The following is a 19,955-nucleotide window of genomic DNA, read 5'->3' as shown; positions in this document are numbered from 1 at the left end:
CTAAGGGAGGTGCTTGAAGGCATGCCTGGAAGTTGTCAATGTTTGTGCCACATTTCAGTTCAGTTTCGCAGTGTTATTTTTAAATGTGTTCCTCAGCGCCAGTGTAGTGTCGTGTTAGAAAAAAAATGACCTGATCCTCCAGTTTGTACATCACGTCCTGCATGTCCCACATCACTTTTTCATGACCTTTTAATATACCGGTCTCTGTGCAATAGTGGAATCTTTGGTTTTGCATCAGAGTAAAATAAAATAAACCCATCACATTTGGAACATAATTGCTTATCTGATTTAGTGGTGGTTTTCTTATATTTTGGTGTGATTTACTTTGTTTTGAAAACTACTCTCATATGTGGGATTTGTGTCTGAAGTATGTCAGAAGTATCTGCTGTTGCCTGTCCCTTCTGCCGTTATTTACCTCATTCTGCTCTTCTGCGGTCAGATGGAGGTGTGAAATCATGACTTTTGTTTTGAGGTACTTGCTTCCTGTTGCAGTATAATAATGTCATTGTTCATTTTCTTAAAAGCTCCTGAGAGTGTGAGGGTTTGAGTGGGTGAAAAGACAGAGCAAAGGAAAGAGTACAATTGGGGGAAATAATATAGGGAAGAGATTGGTTGGAGGCGGCCAGAGCTGGCTGAGGTGCCATCTTTGGCTCTCTCTGGACCTAAGGAAAATATTTCTGGATTTAGTAAAATAAATGATCACCAAAGGATTGAAATACCAGTTTAGAAAAGAAATGAGTTGATTATAATATCTTCAGGGCTTACTAGCAAAATATCCTTTTGAAGATTTTTTTTTAAGCATAGTATATATGCTGCTTGCAAAAAATTCAGTTTAGATGTAAATAAAAGTAAAAATTCCCATTCCTCTGTCCCACCACCAGTGGACATATGTCCTTGCAGATAATTTTCATTGTGTTTAGAGATTACATAAGTATATTTCTAATACGTATATTTTATACATAAAATGTTAAAATGCACATCTTGTTTTACAGTATACTTTTAACTTTAAAGTATCAGTCTTATTCATATAGATCTGCCTCATATTTTTAATTATTTTATACTTTCATGTAAATGTGAGTATTTAATTTAGCTAGTCCCTTTTTTAGTATAGTCAGATTTTTGCTTTACAAACAGTATTATATTGAATACCTGTCCATTTATCTACTGGGAATATTTCCGTAGTAGCACTGCCCAGTAGAACTTCCTGTGATGATAATGTCTCCACTGTCCTATGTGGTAACCACTGGACATACCTGGCTGTTGAACACTTGAAACTAGATCAGTAGCAGAATTCAAATTTTAATTCAGTTTCCTTTTGATTATTTTAAATTTAGCCACAGGTCTGATAGGTTTCTAAATAGCTGAGTCGTACAGCATGTACATTTGACAAGTGGTACAAGATTGCCCTTCAGAAACTTTGCATCAATTTGTATTTCAACCAGTGGTGGTTAGAATATCCATTTGCTCATATCTGCAATAGCACTGAATGCTATGAAACTTTAAATTTTTTACCAGTTTACAGGTGAAGAAGTGTTATCTCATTTTTATTTGCATTTCCCTAGTTGGCAGTGAAATGGAGCTGCTTTTATGTGTTTACTGAACTTACATTAATATGATTTGCCTGTTTATAATCCTTACTGAGTTTCCAAATGTTACCTTGTAAACAACTATACTTTGAAAATTTTCAGTGCAAAGTATTTCCCCCTGCTACCACCACAGATTATCTTTATGAGGACTCAGATTCCACCACCACTTCCTACATCAGAGAACATCAATCAAGTAATAATACATGGTATTATTACTTTCTCAGTATCTTTGCAGATTCAAGCACAGTTATGAGATACATTGTAATAGGAAAGGAAAAGGAGTGAAAGGGTGAACAATAAATGAATATTGTTTCTGGACATATTTATATCTAGTTAACTACAATCTTACCAGACAACTTCACATGTGTCTATGAGATACTGAGGTGGGCAGTCTGTGGTGTGTAGGAATTCCATGTGGGAGGGACTGGAGGAGTAAACACAGAGTGGGCAGCTAACTGCTGTGTATTAGAGAAGTGTGGTTCTGGGGCATTGCTCTTCAGTTTAGTCTTAAGGGTAGTGTATAGAAAGGAGGGTCGGGGTGGAGGACATTAGGAAATAAGAGGAAAGATGGATGAGATAGACCCCTAATTAATTTCTTAGTTACTTAACATGGTTTATTGTAAATGAGGTGAGAAGGACATTGTTAAGGTTTGAATGTTTTAATTGACACACAGCATTAATGAGCCAGATTTTGTGTGTTGACATAATCACCCATATATGGACGTAGGTAGCTCAAATCCAGCCTTTATCCAGTAGTTATATTGAGTCCCAATACAACTAGACTGTGTTCTAAGTACCCTTAGACTGTTTTCTAAGTACCCTTCTCATTGTGAGTGTCATTGAGTTGTAGCAGAAAAGAGACCACGTTTCTTGACCTTATGTGCCAGACACTGTGCTGGGCACTTACATGATACATTCTATTTCATACTCAAGAATAGCTCTAGAAATCTTGCGACCCAGTAGTCCATGAAAGAAAGCCATGAGAGGTGGTATGGTTTTTCATGATGGAAATTCTCAATTTCTCTTCTTTCCCCTTTAAATTTCATGCAAGTACCTCTTTCTGTTCCCCCAGAAACTCACCTTTTCCAATTCCTGTTCTTTCTCCCTTTTCTCCCCAATGTAACGTTATAATTCTTGCGGCAACTCATTTTATTTGATTATATTTACTTTTAAAAGTTGATTCAAGGTACTGCCAGGATCCTCAATTTGTCTTTTGAGCCTTACTCTCAAGATAACTGTTAACAGTTGATATTTTGGACTTCAGAAGTCTGTGAACTATGCCACTAGGTGCAGAGAATTCACATTCAAAAATATATCTATTGAATATCAGCATATTATTTGACTCAGTTGCTCTACTTCTAGGAATTTGATTTAAGGAAATTATTAGAGATCCACGAATATATATGTACAAAGTTGTCCATTGCAGTTCTTGATATGATAGTGAAAAATTGTTAACCATCAAATATGTATTTAATAAGGGAATGATTAAAATTATGTATATTCATTAAGTGGGGTAGTATTTAGCCATTGAAAGTTGTGGTTTTGAAGAATAATAACCATTGGGAATTGTTCACAATATGCTAAACAAAAAAAGCAAAGTAAAATACTAATCTCAGTTTTAAAAATGAGTCATGCAAATAATAGGTGAAATGCTCACCAAAATATTCCATGAAGGTGGACTCATAGTTTTTATTTCTTTTTTTTAACACTTTTTTTTTTATAGAGACATGTTTTTATTTATTTATTTATTATATTTGTTTGTTTGTTTTGTTTATACATGCACTGGGTACAGTCAGAAGCGCGGGAGGGTGAGAGAATTCACCAGAGCCAGAGTGGGGAGCAGAGCAGGCAGAAGGACTGAAGTACACTGCTGAGGGGAGCAGCGGGTGGCAGGAGAGGTCTGCGCACCATGTGGGATCCTCCTCCGGTGGCCGGGGAGCAGCCGGGGATTGAACCGGCGCCGCAGAGGCCGCGGGCAGCTTTGCAACCCAGCGCTCAACCGCTGTGCCACCGGGGAGGCCCTCATAGTTTTTATTTCTTACTTTACTGTACTTTCCTGGTTTTCTAAAGTGAATTTCTTATTTCTGTAATGAGGGGAAATAACTTCTAATTTCTTATAATTAATGTTTGACAAGGGGCCATTTGTTGCGGCAGGGCAAGTTTGTGGCTTGATGGATTATGTAGGCCAAAGCGGCAAGAATACTCTGTGGTTCCTACTTGCCACCTTTAGGATAGTTAATCAAATAGACTGTCAAAGTATTGGCGTTGCTTGTGACAGGAAACTAATAGGCATGAAGTCCTTATTAGATTTTGTAATAAGGGATTAAAGTTCACACATTTTTAAAACACTGATAACTTCTGTAAGAGACCAGAAATTGTCACAGTGCATCGCTAATTTATCATAATCTGGGCATCACTGCTCAAGGGAAGGGGACGTCAGTAAATGTCCTGAAGTTTCATTTGGTTACTAAATGTCTTTCCTTGGAAGCTCACTGCTGGTTGGCCAAATCTCAGGACTAGAACTCTGGACAGAAAGGGACCTAACCAGAGAGCTGAAACTGCTCTGGGCTGCCCCAAGGTGTTTTCTACGCACATGCGCATGAAGACTGCTATTTTCTGCACGAGGACCCCACCCTAATTGTGAGTGCTGTGCATCCTCTCATCCAGTTTCCACTGCCTCCCTTGAGGAACAAATCCCCCTTTTCTTTCGCCCTCCACTTAAATATGGTGGTGTGGGTTCTCTCTATACCCTGGCGTTCTGCTTGTGGGCGGAGCATTTTCACATTGCTCCTGCCTGTCCTCAAATTCTGCACCTCGGGCCTTAATGATCTCATAATAGCATCATTCTTTCTTTTTCAGGTTTAAACAGATTGTAAAATAGGACAGGGTGGCAGTGGATAGAGGCCAGAAGCTCCATCTTCACCACTGATGGCTAGTTGAGGCCCCAGCTCAGGGTGACGGTACAGCATTGTCTCTGGCCAGGCAGGCCTCTGCCCAAGTAGGGTGGCATGAAGGATGGCAGTTCTTGAGCTTGGAGGTCACTGTGACTCCCAGAAGGAAAACAGGATCTGACTCCAGCACCCCCAGTTCATTCTTTCCGTATATACCAGTCAGATGCACGTCTTTGCTCAGGCAGAGGAGTGAAAGAGACTAGGCTCTAGTCACATGGAAGGCGACAGTAAGAAGCGGCACAGCACTCATAGCGTGTGTACTTTTAAACCATAGCCAGCCCATCCCCATTCCCAGGGATTTGGTTTTTCTATTTAGATGTTTCCAGAGCTTGAGTTATCGGGATGAGTATAGTATGTGGTTCTCATTTACCCCCACTACACTTGGCTTTTGAACACTGCTGCCGTATTCTTGGGCAGCTGCCTCTTAAAGCTAACTACTCCCAAAGCTCATCTTGAAACAGGGCCGGACAGGGGTACAGGGCAGCAAGGCAGGAGGCCAGATGGAAGGAGGGAATGGCCACCCACCTGCCCGGGCTCTGAGACCAAAGAGCCACCAAAAAGTCCAAAAGGCCAAAAAACAAAACCAAAGGCTATGGCTTAACAAAGGACAGTGCCTGATAAGAGGACAGTCACTGTCGGTGGGTTCTCACCGGCAGACACAATTACAAGAAACCTTAGGCTCTAGGAACAACCACCGCAGGGTTTATTTTACAAACATGGCTAACAGAGCTTACTGTATCCACAAGTGGCAGCTATCTCACCCAGATAGCGTCAGTGATGGTCACCACCGGTCACCAGGAGTGCTGGACAGCACTGGCCAGTAGTGATGGCCACTACTGGTCCATCAGAGGTGGTATCAGAGACACCCAGTGTCAACAGCTCTTTGTGAGTTGGTGGGTTATACCAACAACAGCAGCTCTTTGAGGCACCAGACCCAGGGCTATTGGTGCTTCTCTCAGACAATGTCAGAGGGTCTCGAGTCCTGACGAAGACCTCTGACAGAGGTCTTCAGTTTCTCTTCCCTCCTTGGAGGTCGGCTACTGGATGCTTCTTTTCCTCTTCAGAGGCCAGGAACAGAGTCTTCCGCTGCTTCTTTCGGAGGCTGGAACCATCTTTTCTTTGGGGGCTGGCGTCCTCTCAGGGCTGGTGTCATTTCTTCTTCAGGGGCTGGTGTCGTGTCTCCCTCAGCTCCCTCTGACCCTGGCTTATAACCTCTTTCAGAGTGCCCCACCCACACGTCTGATTGGACCATTTTTCAATCCTGTGGCTAGTTGGACCATTTAGCACCAATCAGCTCATAGCTCACACCTGATTGGTCCATTCCACCATCCAGGAAGTACACTGTTACATAAAAGATCTCTGAGGAACAACTGACAGAAGGCAGTTACTGGGCTCTGAGGACCAACTGCCACAACTGACTGGTGGTGGAGCAGCAGGGTGAAAGACCACCACTGTCCTGCCAGCTCCCACCGCTGAGGCGGCTGGGTTCCGGTCACAATATGAAGCTGAGAAGGCTAGCCTAAGAACCCCAACCCTTGACTGCCAACTGCCTCTTTGACACTCTGCAGGCACCTGAAACTCATCATTTCCCAAACTGAACCAAAGTCCTCATTGTCCGCTTTGCACTGGCGTCTCAGCCAAATTTATGCCTCGTTGCGACGGCTTCCCTGCCCTCCCAACCACTCAGCAGCCTTTCCTCGGGACTCACCTCCCTGGAGACAGCCTCACCATGACATAATCACATTGTATTATGTGAACTCCTTGAGGCCTTTTTTGTCTTCCTACCTCCAGTGGCCAGGCTAGCAGTAGGCATGCGACAGGATGCTTGCTAATGAGTGGAAATGAGTTATCAGGCATGTGGGCCTGATTTGACTTCTAGGTCATGGGAACGTTGTGCATATAGATTGAGTACCCTGTTCCCCGTGACTTGGGAAGTGGCCTGGCATTTCTTGCAGCTCTGAATTGTGGTATATAGTTAACGTTCTGAGATGACTCCGCTGCTGTTCTTTAAAAAGATCAGGGAAGATGGCCATCCATAGTTGCAGTTAAACTTGATCCCACTGGGTGCCACTGTTGTTGCCAGTGGAAGATGATGACTATCATCTTGAGGCCAGTTTATCGCCTTCCTTTTGGTCTCTGCCTCCCCTCCCCAACACTGTCAACTCATAGTTTGGAATCTCTGAAGTCAGGCTTTGACTTAAACCATAAATGTCAAGTTCTGGGGAAAGGCCAGAAATTCTCCCTTCTACAGTGGCCCAGGTTGTGTTTGCTCTGAACTTCCTTACTTAAAATAAGGTTTAATTTCTTGTTTCTTTCTAAAAATAGGCAGAATAAGCCTCTCACCCTTTCTTCTTAGACTTCCTTCCAAGTGTTGGTCACCTATCACAACTTTCCTTCTCATAATCTTCCTCCCAGGCCTATTTCTAAAGACCACAATGTGAACACAGTGCCTGAGTGGGAAGCGCTAGATGAGGTCAGGAGCCTGGGACCTGCTCAGGCTCTGCTACTACGTTGTACCTAGACTTTTTCTCATTCTGGGCTTTCATTTTCCCAGTGCCTGGCAGCCCCAGATGTTTTAAAGACCTGTGTGTTTAAGACGATGGTGGCGGTATAATGGAATATGACATTTCTTTTTTCATAATACGCTTCAGGATTGTTTCACTATCTTCTTCAATAATAAAGGACAGTGTACTATAAAAATACTTGAGGGAGGTGACATCACCTCCCTTCTTGTAACCCAAGAACAGGCCCACATTTCCCTCTTATGAGGACATAACCATTCTCTACAGGGCTCATTAGTCTTCCTCTCACAGGCATTCAGAGTACGTTCTCTGTTCCTAAAATAGTCTCTAGCTATTCTGTCTTGTTCAACTAGTGGTGGTTTACTTTCCATTCCTTTTCTTCATCACCCTTCTGCATTCTTTCACCAAGAGAGGAAAACAAGCACTTGTCCTATCCTGGGCCAGGCCTGGAGTGTCCCTTTCCTTTCACTGTCCTCCAGAATTCTTTATAACCCCCAGGATGTCTCACTCTCCCCTGCAGGAGACTGCAGCACACCGGGGTGCCGACTGCAGGGATAATCTCAGGAGAACGCCAAGGCCTTGGGCAAATCTGGTCCCCCATAGGTGAGATGTCTGGACACAGCCTCGTTGGAGGACTCAGCAAGCACATGCCTAAGCTCCTTTAGCACCTTTCCAACCTCTCATTGATGCTCATTGATACCCTAGATCTTCATTTACATTTATTTCCCCATTTCTTAATGATGAAATGGCTTTCAATTTTTATTTTGCTTTTTCTAGGGAGAAGGGGAGGCCTTATTTAAAAAGTTATCTAGTTGCAAATGAACATGTTTACATGTTAGTTCAAAAGGTCAGGTCCCTGCTGAAAGGCAAAAAACAAAGCAACAGAATATTGTCTCTTCAGCGCAGACTCCTTGTGGCAGCCTGTTCCCCACGCACACCTTCCCCTAAGAGGAGCCTAGACCAGGGAAGGCAGTGGCCTCCAGGGAGCTCTTTGCTCCAGGCAGCTGTCCTATACATAGCACAGTGATCTGGAGAGAAAAGCATCCCAAAGTCGCAGAGATGCAGGGTTAACCCTTGTCCTTGTCAGGGCAGTGTTTGGATTTTTAGGTTAGCTCTGAGGAAAGACTCCAGGGGCCTGGACTAAGGCAGTCCCTTACTCCCAACCCTCCCAGTGAAAGTGACCCATCCTCTGAGCTCACCTGCCTGCCCTCATGGGGGGATGGGAGCCATGGGGGGGGGTCATGTAACAGACTGGGAGGACACAGTGGGCATCTTTACACAGCACCTGGGTGCTTAGTCATTCAAATGCTCAGTGTGGGTGTGACTTTTGTCCTACTTGGTCCTGGGCTTCTGCCTCTGCCCCCCTGGCTGCTGGGTCAGGCTGGGGGTTCAGATGGCAACCCCTACAGCACACAGAGTCAACTGGCACTAGGTGGTGCTGTTTTTTTTTTTTTTTTAGAAGAAGATGGAATTTCTTCTTGAATCTATGACTTTGTCAAAAGTCGGGAAATGAAAAACCAAATATGCCATTTTAACAATCAGAGAGGACAGATTTCTTTTTGGGCTACTTACACCTAGTTGTTTTTCCTGGCTGTTACGTTCCCAATTCTTGCTTCAGAAGCCAAAGGAATTTCCTTTTGAGGCTCCAAGTAGGTATGTTTCTTTCCATGTTGGCTGCTTGAGCCAGTTAGAAAATGGGCATTTTACTGGGTCCTCATCTGGGATCCTATGAACAACTGCCTCCACTGCCCTACAGTCTGGATGAATCAAGTGAAGGGGGACTGGCTAGGCCCCAGGGCACACCCCTTTAACAAAAACCCATCCAGTGGAAACCCTCTGGCTAGGTGTTCTGTTACCCAAGGCTGACAGGAGAGGGGGAGAGGGCTGAGAGTTGCTCTGGGGCTCATTCTTTCCTTTTCTAGCTCGTGTGTATTTTCTACACAAATATGTAATAGTAGTAAATGAGAAGAAAAATATTTGAAAACTAGAAGTAACCAAAGTATAGCTTTTATTTTTATGGAAATTCAAAGAAAAACACTATTATATACATTTAGAGAAAAAACTTCTGAGGCAAACTCTTGAGGGACATTTTTTATTATAAATTTAATATGGTTGATTAATGAAAAATCACAATGAAGTACCGAGAAAATGTTTGTCAATATAAAAATTTTAGCAGCATTTCCATAGTTTCAGGCTCTAACATTAGTCATACTTCCTCCCTCCCGCTATTAACAAAGAAGAGAATCCAGTGGGACTACAGTAGAGCATCAGGCTGTCAGCTTAGTGAAGGCCTCCAAGAAATCCTCAAATCCAGTGTATCCTCTCAGATCCCCTCTTCCCCCTCCCAGATATCCAGAATGTTAAAGCACTCACTTGAATGTTTGAGACAAATTCTGCTGTTCAGGCTGCCGGGGAGGGAGAGGGGTGGACATTTCAACTGGACTTGAGATGTAGTGCTTGATCACGTGTCCTTACGCTGTGCATTCTCTACTCTTGACAGCAATGAAGGGCCACTGCAGGGCTACCAGTATCCGGCAAGTGGCAGCAGTGGTGGGTTGGGTGGGGTGGGGAACTCCGAGTGGGATGTGCACATGATGGGGGGCAGTGCCCCACCCCACACACTACTGCTCTGGGCAGGCCGGGGCACAGTGGTCTAGCTACATCCCAGGTTAATGGTAGGATTAATGAGAAGGGGAAACATACAATATGAAAATATAATACTGGCAAACTATTCCCCTGCTTCTTTGGTACTTTCCAAAATTCTCTGATCAAAAAAGTATAAGGGAAGCACACCATTAAAAAATTACAGTTTTAAGTATTTACAGAAGCAATTATGATATATTACATAATAATCAATACACATTATATAAACAAATTCTTCAGTGAAAGCACTTGTGAACTCCTGTTCCAGTATTATTCAACAGTAACCATGTGTACACCTTCCCAAATGTGTATCCGCCATCTTGTATCTCACTTATCTTACAGTATATTAAATGGGGAAAATACCACTTCCAATCTATATTTTCCTTTTAAAAGGGTCGTAAAATTTGCCACTAAAATCATTATGTACAAAGATTTGTTGAATACTCTAGGCAAATATCTCCACTCCCATTCTGAATATGAAATAATGCTACCTATTCTATGTATACAATATATATTTAATATATAAGTAACTGCACCACGTTATATCACCAAGATACCAGTTTAATGCACATGATTATGTACAGTAGTTAAGTTAGCTCTGGAGGATGATCCCACAGCCTCGGTGAGCAGTGTGGTGTGGAATCATGTGGAAGGGACACGGGCAAGACACCCCTTCCACAGAGACCCACACCAGACCACCCCTTTCCTTAGTTACTGGCTGGAAGAAGACAGATCACACGTATGGAAGGATCCCGTACATGAGAAGAGCCATGATAGCAGCACTGAATACCCCAGCCACGGGGACAGTCACAAACCACGCCACAAAGATGTTTCGGAAGAGGCGCCAGTCCACAGCCTTCCGGGAGCGGATCCAGCCCACGGCCACCACGGAGCCCACCTGTAGGAGCACAGACATTTTACATTAAAAATAGAAGCCCACAGATTTAACGTGAGGTACAAAATCTACATTCAACCCATGTAAGCTGGCATCTCAGAGATAGGCTACATTATAAAATGAGCAATTCTTTCCCTTAGATTTGCTAAAAACCTTAAAAATCATTTAGATTTCAGGAATAATTCTTTTAGGATTAGTCTATCAGTATGTCATTCTGATGGACTTTTCCACTTGCATCCTACTCTAGTTGAGTGATACAAATCAATTAAAGCGTTTCCTCTTCGCTCTGCATCTTACAAACTATGAAGTCCTTGTTTCAAATATTCCCCATGTAGGTTACTGCTTACTACAACATGTGAGCCTGCTTTAGTTAAGTAATGAAATGGCAATAACGTATTCTTAGAATACAGAGTCTCAAAATGTTGGAGCTGGAGAAGAACTGAGACCATCTAATCCACTTCACTCATTTTACAGAAGATGAAACAGACCCCAGAGGGCGTGGGGCAGAGGAAATATCGTAAATCACAGCCGATTAAGGACTAGAACTCAGGCCTCTTGATTTTAAATTGGTTTTCTCTGCTACCCTCAAACTTCCTTGCAATGCATGCGGCACTTTAGCTTCAGTTAAAACGAAGCATATCTATTACTGGATTTAAACAGTCCATCATGCTTCACAAAAGTGGTTGTTTACAGATACTTGAAAATTAGAAAGTGAACACCGATTCAAATATTTTCCTAAACAGTTCATTTTAAGGCTTGTCGATAATTTAAAAAGGAAAAAGAACACTTCATTTTAGGTATCCTGAAAATGGAAACCATAAAGCAAGAAGTCTTGTAACATCTACACCTCTCTGGGGTTCCAGTGAAGTTCAGAGTTGGACAGGTGAGGTGCCCTGGACCATTGTGAGGGGCTCTTGAATCTCTTCCGACCCTCAAATACTTAAGCATCAGCAGCCGCCAATGAGGTTCAGGGAAAGGTGTTTTAAAGCAATCAAGGTCTAACCACAGAACCCTAATACTGAATGGTTTATGGACACAAGCTGGAACACCAAAAAAAAAAAGAGTAGCTTATTTAAATGTAGTTAATTTGACCTTTTGTCAACACAAGCAGTGATTATCTAGCAATTCCATACATCACGACAGCAACTAAAAACCTGTGTAAGGGATCATCAAAATGATGATGTAAATTCTTCAGCTGTATCCAGTGCACTATATGAGCCTGACAATCCTGTTCAGCAGTTCCTATAGAACATGCCAAACAATCGAGATTTTTCTACTGCATAGAAGTAGATTGTTTGCATGTTCTAGAAATGTGACAGCAGAACTGAGGCTACCAGAAAAGAGTAGGGGAGCACAAAGGACTATGTGGAGGGTGGGTGGTGTTTGGCGATGGGCGCAGTGTGGTAACACATTTGTAGAGGTGTGAGCCGTACTCCTGAAACATACAGTGTTGTGAATTAACATTACCACAATAAGTACGGTAGTAATGAAAAGATAGTGTAACATTTATTTAAAAGCAGCTGTAGGGTAAATAAAAAGTATCAGGCTTTTCTGCCCTCCTGCCATTAGGACAGATGACGGATCCCTGCGGTCCTGAATGCATGCCTGATGGGGGGCACCTGGAGTAGGGTGTGGGCATAGGTAGATGGGATTCACCTGGGCTGGGACTGGGCTTATAAGGGCAACGTCATGGGGACACCAGCAGAAGAACGAACGAGAAGCAGAATGAGGAGAGAAGCAGAATGCGAGAGAAGGCCAGAGAGCCCAGAGAGAGTGAAGACTTGCTGGGGGCTGGGAGGACTGCCAGCCTCCCGGCCCCCCAGCACCCCTGCCTGCTGTGTACCTGGTAAATCCCTGCAAAAGCCACCGAGGGCTCCAGGACTTGTCCTTACTTGGCCTGCTCGGGTCATAGAGAACCTGCACTGTACCATTCCTGCCGTTACGGCAGCCCAAAAGACTATTTATGCCTGAAAAAAAGTTCAAGGCCTCTCGGGAAGGCGTATATTTAGCAGCTTCCTCTGGCTTCCAGACAGCACAGTGGATTGTGGAGGTGGAACAAAAGGGAAGATGGTTTCTTTTCACTCCACAGTCTTGTGTTGTTTAAATATTCCAGTGAACGTACACTTGTGTAATTTTAAGTAACGGAAACTAGAAACGCAACGTGAGTGAATGGAGGAGGCCGCACTTCTGCCTGCCTTCCCTCGGACAGTGCGCGGCAGAGGTGGGAGAACAGGGCGCTAGCCAGTGTCCTCGTGGCACCCTCTGCCCTCTACCCGTTGTGTGATTGTGGGTAAGTGACTCAACTTTTCTATGTATGCTTCAGTTTCCTCACTGGGAAACGAGGGAGACTTAGAACGCACTCACCTCAAAAGCTTCTGGGGGGATTCAGTGAGTTCCTATTCACAGCGCACTTTACACAGTGCCCAGCAGAGGGTGCTGCTCACACACTGAGCTGAGGCTGGGTGGCAATCAATTATGGCGAATTGGGATTAATGCTGCCAATGTCAAATGATTGCTGAAGGGATTAAATGCCATATTTGATGTGTATAAAGCAAAAGCACAGTGCCTGACACTATATTCAGGAAATGGTAGTGATTTTACAGTGGAAAGTACGGGTTTTCTATAGTAGCAACAAAGGAAAAGACAAAACAAAAATCCAGTGAAACCTCTCTCCAGAGAAGCTGATAAGATAATCCACATTGCAGGGCCCCAGCTTTGTCTTAAAAGTGATGGCACTTAAAATAGTCCTGAAAACAGGGCCTCCCCGGTAGCCTAGGGCTTACAGTCTCAGTGCTATCACTGCTAAGGCCTGAGTTCGATCACCAGCCTGGGAGCTAACCCACATATGGCCCAGCAGGCCTCTCCTGTCTTGCCCGCTGCTCCCCTCAGCAGTGTATTTCAGTACATTGTCCTGTTCTGTCTCTGGTGAATCCTCTTACCACCCTGCCCCCCATACCTCCAGCCTACACCCCAGATCTTGTATGCAAAATCAGTCTTTATATTTCCGAAAATACTGTGTGGCTTTCATATTTGAAACCCTTCATATTTGAAACTCACTCTTAGTAGGTATTTGTTTATAAACACTCCTGCTCCAGCTGTTACACTGGGTAAATGTGGACAGCGCCTGTGTCTTGGTCACTGCCCTGCCCCTGGTCCTGCCTCACACACAGCAAAAACAAATGAGTTTTCTTGAATGATACAAATGAAGGAAACTGGAAAGAGTCTGGAAGTGGTTTGTGCTTTGATGAAGCTAGTATTTTTTAATATAGGAGGCCCACCGAAGGTGTTTTAGAATTCCCCCTGCTACGGGGTAGACCTGGGTTATCAGGCCTGGGTTCTAGTCCTGGCTCCAGTCTGGGTGCCCTCAGTAATTCCCTGAACTCATGGAGCCTGTTTCTTCTTCATTCATCTTTTGGATTCTTTAGTACCAACTTTCCACCATTCTGACAAAGAGCCCCTGCCTGCACACCCCTCAGGAATGTGGGAGTCCCAGGTGATCAATATGAAGAATTATCCCTCGTTTAGAGTTTACTCTAAGGCAACACAGTCACTTTTACCATCATATAAGGAAAAAGAACTGAAACATCCGTGTCTTACAGTTCCATTGAGCTGATTTCTGCTTATCTCTAGTTGCACTGTTAACTCCCAGTCCCCTGCAATGGGCTGGAACTGAGTGGCAAGCCCCCTACGAATATGGTTAGCGCACACATGACTTCAACGCAAAATCCACTGTGGAAACATGAGAGAGAAACAGGACAAATGGAAAGTATGAAGCACACATCAAGAGAGCTCCTGCCGTGCATGCACTGAGCAGAGTTTGCAAGACTGAACGTGTCACGCTGCTGAGCAGGAAAGGTTGAGAGGGACAGTCTGAGAAAAGCAAGTGCCCTCATCCAAAAGGCTCTAAGCAGACCCAGCTTGAGATGATTCTTTTCACAAACAACCATATACAAAATGCTACCAGTTTTTCTCAGATTCACTTGGTGACCGTGGACTGAGCCCAGCGGCTGCTGAAAGGACAGGGCTGGCAGGGGCCTACCTTGCAGTGTGTGGTGCTGACAGGAAGCCCGATGTTGGAGGCCATCACCACTGTGAAAGCCGAGGCCAGTTCAATGGTGAAGCCGCTGCGGGAGGGAGCACAAGAGACACATCACAGGCGCCCTTTGTAAGGGCCTTGCTGACACCCCAGGGGTGCCAAAGGCTCACCAGAACATTCTTTGGGTCAATTATTGAGTGCTGACTGGGCAGACAGAACAAGAAACTGCTGCATAATGGCCACAATTCATACTAAGTCTCTGCATTATACTTTTTACAGATTTAAATAGCCTTGTTTTTCTGATATGTTTTCAAAAACCACACATTGTAGTAACTGGGTCAGAAATTCCTGCTGTGTAAAAAATGGTAAATCAGTCATTTCTAAGGTAGCATAGGAAATACTATACTCTCATTTTTAAAATGTTATTACAAAAAGTGATTTTTCATCAGATTACTAATTTTTCTCCAATTCAATCTTATAAAAGAATTTGTCACTGAAATGAATTTTAAGGGAGAAAAGATTTCTTACAATAGGTAGTTCCAAATTTCAGTTGTATTCTGAAAGTTCTTTTTAGTTTGTTATTTCACCCCATCTAATTCTAAAGAACACACATACTAGAAGGCCACATGGAAACCATGTAGAAGACATGTGGGAGGAAGTGTCCAGATGCCCCAGAGCATGGCAGGGGCACCCGCTCGCCATGAGCCGACAAGGGGTGGCAGGAGGGCTAGTCCCAGAGGGTGGCAGGAGAGCTATTCCCAACCAGCAGGTGGAGCTGGTGTGGCTGGGAACTTTTGGGAATGGCCTGCCCTGGGCCTGGCCTGATTTGCCTCTTCCCCACTTGCTCTCTGGCCTTTACACTGGGTAAAACCACAAGTGGGAGTGAACTGGGGGCTGCAGGGTGAGTTCTATTTTTCTCTTGCCTCCCACCCTGCTTTAACTTCTCCTTGTCCTTCCTTCTATCTCCTTGTCTCATTTTCTGTCCCTCTCACAGTGCCACTACGGACAGGGCTGACGAGGGCAAGAGGGATGGTGATGATGGGTGGTGAGCAGAGGTAGGGAGCCTGGCTCATCCCCTGCCCCTCTCCTCACTGGCTCCCACCTGCAGATGGCTGTGCTGAGGGGGTTGGGACAGAAGAGCAGCACGAGAGGACTTTGGGGCCTATCAACTCGGGCTCCATGGTGGCCTCAGAGGACAAGTTTGCTGATCCGACCTGCACCCGCAGCTTACCTGGATGGTGTGATAGGAGTGAGGTCCTTGCCCATGGTCTGGATTACTCTTCTCCCCCAAACCCAGAGACCTGTGCAAATTCCAACACCTCCATAAAACAGCAGCCAGACAGGGGTAACTGCTTCTTGCAGGACTGCGCCTTGTTCATAAATCAGCCACAAAGCTACCAGGGGACCAATGGCATTACTGGGAGAAGGGAGGAAAGGAAGATTAATCACACATTGTATATGCAGAGAGTGTCCAACTTACAATGGAACTTAGGATTCTCCAACTTCACATGGTGCAAAAGAGGTCCACGTTCAGCAGAAACTGCAGAAGGGATTTTCAATTTTGATCTCCCAAATTCCCCCCAAATGTTGCTCATTTCCCAGGGGAAACAAGTGCCACTGTCAGTACAGCATTCAATAAATTAACTATTCAACAGTTAATTTCAAAATGGATCTTGCATGAGATGACACTGCCCAGCTACAGGCTAATGCAAGTGCTCTGAAGACATGAGCACAGGCGAGGCTAAGCTGTGATGTTTGGTGGTTAGGTGTAGGAAATGCATTTTGGACTTAACTATTTTCAGGTGGTGGCGGGTTTATTGAAGGGTGACCCCACCGGAAGTGAAGGGAGATCTGTACAGTTATGCTTCATTTCATCTAATGGGAGCCAAATTCGTCCTTGAGTGAACATCTCAGTCATAGAGTATATACTTCTGCAAACCTAGCTGACACAGCAGACTACCTGCCGGGGCTGCACAGGGAGACCCCCTTCACACAGTCACGCAGTGCTTGATGCCACCCAGTCAGCCACACCGCATATACACTGGTGGCCCCAACAGGTGACCCACAGGGCCTGGGTGTGTGGCAAGCCTTACCCTCTAGGTCTGTGTTCACATGACATTACCTAGCAATGATTTCTTAGAACATATCCTTTCGTTAAGAAACGTGAGGCCATAAATGTAGTGTTACGCAGCATGACTGTAGGCACTGAGCACAGCAATCCTATGATTCATATTTTGAGGCACGTCCAGATTGTTTTCCATAGCAGGAGCACCATTTTGCATTCCCAATAATGGTAGCCGGGTTCCAATTTCTCCACATCCTTGTCAACCCTTGTTATTTTCTGTTTTTGTTTTATAGTGGCCATCTGATTTATTAATTTTTTAGGAGTACTGAAAAATCACAAGTGAACTAAAAAAAAAATCATTTTTTCTCCTCTATTGCTTTCCATTCGTATTAACTACCAGTTTTGGGCATATGTGTCAGGCCCCACACTATGGGATCACAAATATTACTGCTAATCATTACTTCTCATACCCACCCTGAAAACTAGGCTGTGTGATCCCAGGCAAGAAAGATTATGTTTCTGACTTCAGATTCCCTGTTTTTGAAGGAACTACTTATGAGCTCAAAGCGCTGTTTTGAGGAGGGTTAGAGAAAGCCTTCGAGTACCAAGAATTCTTGATAAGGAGGAAGTGGGGTGATGGCTGGGAATCAGACAAAAAATTATTAAGACAGAACAGAACACGATGTCTCAAATGAAAGAACATGGCAACACCTATACAACACTGAGCAGAGAATAAGTCCAGGACTCTTGTCTGGTGGAGAGGCTTCCTTTAAAAAGAACAGAAATTAAGCTGCATATGTGTGGAAACCCAAGCCCGTAAGCATAGAACAGGGCAATAAAAAAATACAACAATAGCCTGTTTTCCTGATTTGGACAGAAACACTAGCCCTGCATATTAATTACAACAGTAATAGTGAGAAATGTATAGATCCAGATGATGTGAAGGGCATTACCCTAAGCTACGTTATCTCCCGAGCATCTCACTTAATCCTCATAGAAACCTTATGAGGTTGGTATTTATTTTACTCCCATTTTAAAGACTGGAACATGGAGGCTGTGGGAGCTCAAATGACTGATCCAGGGCTACCCCACTGGTAAGAAGAGTAGAGACTCCACATATCCCTATACACTACGACATATTGCAGGCCCCCAGGACCAGTTGACCTCATCCCCAACGTGCCCCTAGGGCCTCTGTGCTCTTCTAGAACTGGCACACTCCTGCCCCAGGCCTGTGCACCTGCTGCCCCCTCTTCTAGGTATGTCCCCCACTGCAGATGTCACTCAGGGAGTCCTTACCCAAGCAGCCTGTCCTACTCTGCAGCCCCACCCCCTCCTGTTGTGCCCAGGCATTCCCTCTATCATTTATCACTGGTTGGCACCCTGGGGTTACTTATCCATTTGTGTACTGTCTGTGGCCCGCTGCCCTTCCTGGCAGGGACCGTTGTCCGTGTTTGCAACGCTGGATGTGGTCCCCAGAAGAGTACCTGGCCCCCACAGGCACTTGCGGAATGAGTGAGCACACTTACCTCACATCATTGCCGCCGTGAGCAAAGGATCCAAAACAGGCCGTCAGGACTTGCAGAAAATGGAACAGGAGGTGGACCTCAGCTGTGTCTTTCTCCTCCTTCTCCTCGTCTGCAGGGTCCTCCCGAGGCTGGTCTGAGTCTGTGAGCTCCGAGGCCAGCTTCATCTCCACGCCTCCCTCTTCTGCCTCGATCTCGGCCTCTGCTACCGCGTTGCAGTAGCTGGAGTAGCTGTCATAGCGGAGTCTCTTTTTCGAATAGGACACAGTGTCGCCCACCAGCTTTTCACTGTCCTCCGGTGCCGACGACGAGTCGGCAGCTTTGAAGGCCGAGTGCACCGGCAGCCCGCAGATGGCAGCCGTGTAGCAGGTGTAACTGTTGTTCCGCCGCAGCAGCCGGTAGTTGTTTTCCTGGGCGGGCCTCTCCTCCGGGCCCCGGTCCGTGTGAATTTTGTGCAGCAAGTCTTTGTAGAGCCCCGAGTCTTTGTGCACGGTGTGGTACACGTGCGCGTCACTCCTCGTGTGGCCGTCGAAGCCGAAGGTGCCGTTGGAGATGGGTGACTTGGTGGAGCCGTGGGTCATGGAGAGCGCCCTTCCTGGAAAAGGGGCAAAGGTCTTATTCGCTAGCCTCCTGGATAGAAATGGCGGCTGGAAGGAGATACTGATACTCCCTGCCATTTCATGGTGGTTCTCTCTGGAGGGTGCGACGTGGATGATTTAAAAATTTAAAATTTTTCCCACAGGCTTTATTTTCCCAATTGACTCTAAAGGACATACAATAACACAGCTCAAACATAAGAGGAAACTTGGAAACATACCACAAAAGGGTACATCCAATACTACTGGGTTTAAAAAATGATGTTATTTAAGTTCTTCTAAGAAGTATCTTCCAGAAAATACTACAGTGCTCTTTCCATTCCTAGTAATGAAGAAAGGGAGAATCCTTATAAGGACTTTAGAAAAACTTCACATATGAGGGATAAAATCCAGGTCTCTGTGGGAGAGATATTTAGTCACTCCTTAAAAGGCCGATCATGACTGCGAAGGTGGTATCTGTCAGATCAGCGGGGCAAAATTAATCTGCTTTCTTTGGGCCAAATCCAAGACCACACCTGTAGAAAGTGGTGCCAGGGCCGCACCTTGTCGAGAGGTGGGATGCCTGCCCAGACAGGCTGGCGGAGGCTGGGGCTTTCCCATCATTGTCCACAAACATCAGGGGACAAAAGGACACCTCCGGGATGGTCAATGTTTTCTGAGGTTTCTGTGATTCTACAGTAGGACAATCTCCTCAGTTCCAATTTTAGCTTTCTTGTTGCATCTTCCAGGAGGAAGGCATTCTTAGGGAACTGGAGAGACCACTCTCCCTCTAGCTGTCAGGCACCTCCGAATGTGCAGGCGAGTGACTGCACAGAGGGCAGTGCAGGTCCTAGGAGCTGCTGCAGATATTATAAATAGCATTTAGAAGAAAGTCACAAGACAAGAGTGCGGCCGCTCTGTCGGCTTTATGGTCTCCCGGGGCCTCTTTAGCCTCTGGGTTTACTTAAAACATAAAAATAGGGAGACTTTTGTGCATTAAAACCTAACCACTTGGGCCTCCCGGGTGGCACAGCGGGTTGAGCACAGCACTGTGAAGCTGTCTGCAGCCTCCGCAGTGCCGGTTCGATTCCGGGTGGGCCAGGGAGAATCCCACATGGCGAGGCAGATCTCTCCTGTCTCACCCGCTGCTCCCCTCAGC

At 45.1% G+C, this 19,955-nt stretch overlaps 1 protein-coding gene across 1 annotated transcript in view; it reads right to left on the bottom strand.

The window, feature by feature from the left end:
* Positions 1–10,435: 10,435 nt before the first annotated feature.
* SLC20A2 (solute carrier family 20 member 2) overlaps positions 10,436–19,955 on the bottom strand; it is a gene marked incomplete at both ends in the record, with an annotated part of 32,813 nt that continues 23,293 nt past the window's right edge. The window contains 4 exons of the mRNA XM_084231861.1: positions 10,436–10,600; positions 14,637–14,721; positions 15,865–16,050; positions 18,225–18,816. Of these exons, the coding sequence (XP_084087987.1) occupies positions 10,436–10,600; positions 14,637–14,721; positions 15,865–16,050; positions 18,225–18,816 (1,028 nt within the window). The remainder of the gene's footprint in view (positions 10,601–14,636; positions 14,722–15,864; positions 16,051–18,224; positions 18,817–19,955) is intronic.

The sequence above is a fragment of the Talpa europaea genome, assembly GCF_964194135.1.
Source record: "Talpa europaea genome assembly, chromosome: 4".
Lineage (NCBI taxonomy): Eukaryota > Metazoa > Chordata > Mammalia > Eulipotyphla > Talpidae > Talpa > Talpa europaea.
This window is presented reverse-complemented; position numbering and strand designations above follow the sequence as displayed.